Source organism: Spodoptera frugiperda, chromosome 14 (assembly GCF_023101765.2).
Source record: "Spodoptera frugiperda isolate SF20-4 chromosome 14, AGI-APGP_CSIRO_Sfru_2.0, whole genome shotgun sequence".
NCBI classification, from domain to species: domain Eukaryota; kingdom Metazoa; phylum Arthropoda; class Insecta; order Lepidoptera; family Noctuidae; genus Spodoptera; species Spodoptera frugiperda.
Window position 1 is genome coordinate 1,270,135 of NC_064225.1, and position 6,869 is coordinate 1,277,003.

The window sequence follows — 6,869 nt, forward strand, 5'->3', positions numbered from 1 at the left end:
AACCATTTTGTTGGGAACGGAACAACCCAACACACAGCGCCACCGACTGTAGGACATTTATGTGTGCATGACGCCTCAAACCCTGTCGGGTGGGCTGACTTCAACAGAGCTTACAGAAGTCAAAGAGTTAACAATTATATAATTATGTATATAGCAGTTATGTACTTATTTACGCTTTCCGCATACACATTACCCCCGCTATATAATTTTTTATTTTAGTCCAAGGAACATTTCTCACCCAAAAGCGCCCCCACAACTGCCGCGTCTCTGTGTTTGATGGCCATTTTCAGGTTGTAGTCCATAATCCCATGGTCGCTCTCTTCAGCAGCCCTTCTGATCAATTTACTTATCGCGTCATCACAGTTGTCCGTGTAGTAGATGCAACTATGTGTGTGACGCGATATTGCAACTACTGCATGTGGTACGCTATCATGAATTTTCTGCCTCTTTGTTGCTGTGTTCACAACTACCACCTTCGCGGACGAAAGTCCCTGAGCCTCGTGTATAGTGAGGATGCGTGATCCCTCGCCCGACCCGTATCCCTGGTTCTTAAGGGATTCCTTTTCTGCCTGGGTGTGTACCAGGTATAAGGTGTCGGGGAGTGATTTTGGGATCATCGCTCCCGAGAATCTTTTTGTCTCGAGGGATCTCACGCCCGACCTGGACGAGTATATGCCACTGTAAACTGTGTTGAGAGCATAGGCCACGTCCATTGGATTCCTGTGGGTACACAGCAACTCCTGACTTATGGGTGTGATATGTGTAGGGCGGCCGTAGTGGAGAGGGAAGAGGTTGTCACGATCAATGAACGGAAGCTGATTTATGTCACCAATTAGCAGGACCTCCTTGGCTAAAGTTATTCGGGCGGCCATCACCACGGCTCCAAAGTGGTTCATAAGAGCCTCGTCTACCATTAGTCGAGTGCAGCTCTCTCGCCCCTTCAAGCCGTTTACTAAGATGGACGCCATTGTTCGAACCCTAGATTTGGCTAGTAGTCCCCCAAATCGGCAAGATAGTTTGCCTCTGAGGTCATTTGCTGCTTCAGTTGTTGTGGTGACAATTAAATCTTTGTCCGCATCAAACTGATCCACTATCCAAGTCGTTTTACCGCATCCAGGGACCCCGTTCGTCCAGTGAAATCTCGGAGTGCACCAGCTCTCAAAGGTTATGCCGTCCGGTCCGGATTCCGATATGGATTTTGCCATTTCTAATATCCCATCGTCTAGCATAATCCTGGTACACTTGGCAACCACCACTAGGGAATCGTTGGGGGGAGTTTTAAACTTCACTACTCCGCATCGATTTGATTCCTTCTCGTCCAGAGACACAAATCCTGCAGTGGCGTTGTAAGCTGCCATACTACGACTTATAGAGGTTCCTCTCAGCACTCTCGATGTATTATTGTCGTATATGACTGCTTCTGCTGCTTCGAGTCTATCGTCCAGTATCAGCTCGTTACCTTGCAGATAAGTCTGCAGGATGGCTTCGCAATTCCGCAAGTTAACCTGCTTAGTTGCTTCTATTACTGCGACAAACTCGAGAAAAGCGTTTATGAGATGGTCTCTGGGAGTGGCGGCTTGTCGAAGCTTCGGTGGACAAACGTGGCCCATAGCTGCTCTTGTTGGGGATGACCTAGAATGAGCAGACTGTATTTGAGTGGGACAGCTCTCCGATCCTTGAGTGGACTTGGATGCATTTTTCCTGAAAGGTGACGCAATGAGTCCGGTTACTGAGCATATGGCTGTTGTTATTGCCCACATTCTGCCTCGGGACTGTAGTTTTTTATTTTCCCTTTCGGTGGCCCGCTGTTGTTGTTGCAGAGCGCTCTGTTGCAAATATTGTTGCTGTAAACGCTCTGAGCCGCTTGGAGAATCCACCCTTGGCTGGCGCGGAACTGACCTCTTGAGGAAGCTTAAATCTTCCCCCCTGTCCTCGTACACGATGACCTCATGATGTTCCGAGGCCCTAATACAGCCCATAAGGTCTGCCGTTTTCCCTTTCTCATAAGCCACCACTGCAGCGTCTACGCTAATTATTCTGGAGTGTATGCCTTCTACGTCTCCCCACTCACCCACGCCTGACAGCACCTCACATGCTTGTGCAAAACAAGTTATAGAGTCGACGCTGGAAAACATTGCGATTGTTTTATTGCGTGTTCGCAACAATCGACAGCTTCGACCCAACAGTTTCATGTCTGGTAGTGCGTCATAGACTTTACGTCGCATGCTTGTTCTGGATGTGCTGCCATTGATCAGGGAGGCTAGGCCCGGTGAAATAGTGAGCCATTTGCTATTCCTTTTTTCGCAGAAGGCTATCCCTAGTCTTTCGCTGCTGGTGTTCATGAATAGGGCTACACCTCGCAACCGTATTCCTTTGGTGCCGCGTTCTCCATGTAGGAGTATTTGCCTCTCATTGATTATGAGCGGCTCATTAGTACGAGGGGTCTCGGGTACTGCCGTGGCAGTTGTTAGTTGATTCTCCAAGGTGGCTATTTGGTGTCTATTGTTTAATGTGCTGTTTCTTTCAGCTGCCCTGCTAAAGATAGTGTCTATGTAGCTCAGGAAGTGCGGTCTTTTGACTTTATCAGCTAGAATGGTACTCAGATTGGAGGTATCCAGATTTGTATCTATTTGAGTTTCCAAGCTGGATCTGGCGGCCAGAAAACGGGGACAGTCGAGAATAATGTGCCATACTGACTCACTGATGGTTAAGTCGCATTCGCAACCTGCATTTTCTTTTAATTTGAATCGATGCAGGTACTCAGCGATCCCTCCATGTCCAGTCAACGCTTGTACTTGGGCAGGTGTTAACTTTGTCGATCTCACTAAACGATATGCCTCATTGACATCCGGGAGAAACGTCTTAGTGACCTGCCCAGTAGTGGAGGTGGTATACCTGTCCTGCCACTTTCGGATGGTTTCGTCTCTGATTTTCTTTTTGACGTAGGACATGGGTACCATACAGTAGTCTGCCGTGGTGTTATTTTTCTTTTTGGCAGCAATTTTAGCTAATTCGTCTGCCCTCTCATTCCCGGCCGTTCCAACATGGGCCCTCAGCCAGTAGAACCGGATTTCTCTTCCCTGTTCCTCCACGGTCTCCACACACTGCTTTATTTCTTTGGCCAAACGATGGGTAACTTTGGGGTTCTTTAAGATGTCGAGTGATGACCTAGAGTCACTCATGATGTTTACTCTAGTTGCCCTGCTGTCAAGAACCATTTTGGCAGCTCTGTTCAAAGCGTATAGTTCGGATTGGAAAACCGTGCAGGAAGGGTCCAGGCTAAAAGTGGAGAACACCGACTCACGACCGTCCTCCCACCAGGTCAAGGCAGAACCGACGCCTCCCTCAATTCTGCTTCCATCTGTGTATATCTGAGGGCCGGTAATTCCTTGGACGAGAGGAGTTCCAGAGTCATCGCTCTCCAGAAGCTCATAGTTGATAGATATTAGTTTTGAGGGATGTGGCTGATCTAGGTAGTTAACCTGCCTTTCGAGCTCCTTTTGAGGTGGTAAATAGTCCAGAGATAATCCTCTTTTAGTTAGATACAAACTGGCACACTCCTGGACTCTCAAGTCGAGTGGGAGAGTACCCGACAAGACTGTTGCTGATGTGAGCGACACTGTACGATACGCTCTGCAGATTTTTTGTGCAAATCCCCTTTGAAGAGCATTTAACTGTTTTTTAATCAACTGTAGCTCCGTCACTGGGGCCCACACGTTTGCGGCGTAAAGTACAATCGGCTCAATGACCGCTACGTAGATTGTTCTCGTTATCTCGCCATTAAGACCCCATGTCACTTTTGCTGCGCGTGCCAGCTGTTTGTAAATATCCGCAGCTTTTTTACACGTTGCGGATATGTGTGACCTGAAGGTGAGTTTTCTGTCTATGGTGAGGCCCAAGAGCTTTACCTCATCTACGAGGTTTATTCTGGTGCCTGTCATGAACAGTTCTGGGGGCTCAAAAACAAGCCTTTTTGTCAGCAGCATAGCGTTGGTTTTGCTTGCCCCGAACCTAAGCTTGTTGCTGACCCCCCATGCTGCAACTATTTCCAAGGCACCATTTACCGATTGCTCCAGTGCGCTCACCCTATGGTTCGAGAATAAGAGAACGACGTCGTCCGCAAATGCCTGGCAATAAACTCCTTCACCTGTTAGTCTGTGTAGCAACGAATCGAGGATAAGGTTCCAAAAAGTGGGTCCACCTACGGACCCTTGAACACAGCCCTTATTTGTCCCCTTTTCGCTGCTGGCTCCGGCGAAGTTGACTTTGACTCTCCGTTCGCTGAGGTAGGAGTTTACCATGGCATACAGGTTTTTCGGACACTTCCTGGCTATAAGTTGATGTTTCAGGGCCGGCCACCAGGCGTTGTCAAAGGCGCCCTCTATGTCTAGTGACACCAGAACGACTATCTTTTTTTCATCCATCTCTGTTTTTATGCGGTTGACCAGATCATACAGTGCGTCTTCCGTTCCGCGTTGAGGCAGAAATCCATACTGGTTTTTGTGAAGAGTTGGAAGGATGTGCCATTGGATTCTGCCTATCATCAGTTTCTCAACTATTTTTCCAAACACAGACAGAAGTCCAATTGGTCTGTAGGACTTTGGATTAGTGTAATCATCTTTGCCTGGTTTTCGGAGAACTATAACATGCGCAGATTTCCATTGCTTTGGGAAGTATGCCCGCTCTAAGCATGAGTTCGCTATGGCAAGAAACACCTCCCGTCGACAATAAATAGCTTCTGCGCAGATATCAGCTGTCAGACCGTCGGCGCCGGGGGCTTTTTTAGGATTGATCTCATTGAGAATCAAATCCAGTTCTGCCTGTGTAAAGTAAGGGTCGCTTTCCGACAGCTCCTCCATCTCACCTAGACATCTTCCATCCGTTAGTGCACGAAGGTCAGCATGGCCGGGATCATCCGTGGTGGTAGTGTCATCAGGGTAAAAAGTTTTAGCCAACAATTCCGCTGACTTGTCCGGGTTCAGTGTTTGACCCTCAGAATTTCTAAGCAGGGTGTTTTCTCTACATTTTGTTGTTTTCCTGATGACCCTGTATATCCCGTCCCACATGCTTTCCCTCTTTTGAGTCGAGCAGAACTCCTTCCAACTCTTCGTTTGTTCTTCATCGGCTTTTGACGTGTATGTTTCTTTTGCCCGCAAGTATTCCTCAATGACGAACTGTTTGCGAGAGGGAGCTGCGTTCCTTATCCTCCTTTTTCTTCGAAGCACGTCAGTTTTGAGATCCTCTAAAGAGCTCGTCCACCACGGGGGTTTTGATTTCCCTTTCCTCGGCTTATTTTTGGGTAGGGTGGCATCGCATACCTCCGTGATAGCATTTATGTAGGTCGTAATCACGGTTTCCAGCTCTTCAGATGACTGAACACTCATGATACTTTCTGGAGTTATTTGTTTCTTCTCTAGAGAATCTCGCAGGTGTGATCTAAATTTTGTCCAGTTTGCGTTTTTGGTGTTGTAGACTCTTGTTGTTATGGGCTTTGGGGGTTCCAATGCCTTTTCCAGCTGCAAGTCAAACGTTATGGCATTGTGGTCAGAGGTTGTGAGGCCTCTATCTACCATCCAGTTCTGAACTTTTGCTAGCAAAGATGTACTGCAGGCTGTAACGTCCACTATGCTTGTGAAAAGTCGGTCCCCTCTGAGTGCTTCGAAAGTTGGCGTGTCCCCTGTGTTGAGGATGTGGAGGTCCATTTCGTTTAGGAACGAATTATAATCTGCTCCCCTCTGGTTCTCCGAGGCGCTGCCCCACCACGGGCTCCAGGCGTTCACGTCTCCAGCTACGATGATATTTTTTGTGGTCAGTTTAGGTATGGACTCCTTTAAGCGGATTAAATTGAGATGTATGTCTTGGTCCCCCTCAAGGTAAACCGATATCACTCCAAGCCGCAGGCTACCTGAGACCAACAGTATTGCTACTTCAGTTTCTGTTACAAGCTGAGGATCATGTATAGTCCTCAACTGGTCTGAGAAGACGATTACGGCCGCTTTTACTGGCTTTTGTCGATTTATAGTACACTGAATTATTCTTGTGCCAGGGTATTCTTGCATTTCACCAGTGTTCCCTACGTAAGGTTCCTGAACCAGTGCTACAGATATACCTTTTTTCTCCGCAACTTGTAGCAATTCTATGGTGGCTAGCCTGGAGCGATGCAGGTTTGCTTGGATGATACGCATTCTGCCGTTGTTCACCTTTGAGGGGGTTGCGTCCTGATTCGTCTGGTCAACTTTAGCAATATGATATGCGGGAGCGTGCTATAGCATCCCATTTTTGACGTTCTCGACAGACTTCGCTGAAGGCATTATGCGTTGTCTCCGGCCCAACTCCCTGCGCCCTCAAGCAATTCCTGCACGTCGGCGGTTTGTTCGAAAGCCTATTTGGGCATTTCTCCCAAGTATGTGGGTCTCCACAGTGGCTACAGAGATGTTCTTTAGCCTGGCAAACGGCTTTTGTGTGACCGTATTCTAGGCATTTGTTGCATTGGACCAGTGGGGATTGGTCGAACACTGGTCTCCTCTGCAATCCCACATAAATTTTACCGGCCTCCAGGAATCGCTTGTGAGTACCCGGTGACAATTCCAATACAGGGTGACACTCATGTGGGTTTCGTGCCTTTTTTCTGTACTTCACCCTTATGATGTTGTCTTGCATACTGACGTCACCCAGAAGATGTTTGTTTTGGGCAAGTATGAGTTCTACTAGCTCTGCGTCAGTATGGTAGGACAGCACATCCGCTATTCTGAGCAGTGGGTTACTTGCTTTGGCAACTTCCACTTTGAGGTCGTCCTTTTTTTGGACCTGGCTTTGGACCAACTTCATGTCTTCTTTGGTGCTACAGCTGATAACTATCTTTTGGTTCT

At 47.8% G+C, this 6,869-nt stretch overlaps 1 protein-coding gene across 1 annotated transcript; it reads right to left on the bottom strand.

The window, feature by feature from the left end:
• Positions 1-215: 215 nt before the first annotated feature.
• LOC126911383 (uncharacterized) lies at positions 216-6,301 on the bottom strand. Its single transcript, XM_050698306.1, has one exon. It carries the CDS (start codon positions 6,183-6,185, stop codon positions 216-218), a length of 5,970 nt encoding a protein of 1,989 aa, XP_050554263.1. The 5' UTR covers positions 6,186-6,301.
• Between the last annotated feature and the right edge of the window lie 568 nt (positions 6,302-6,869).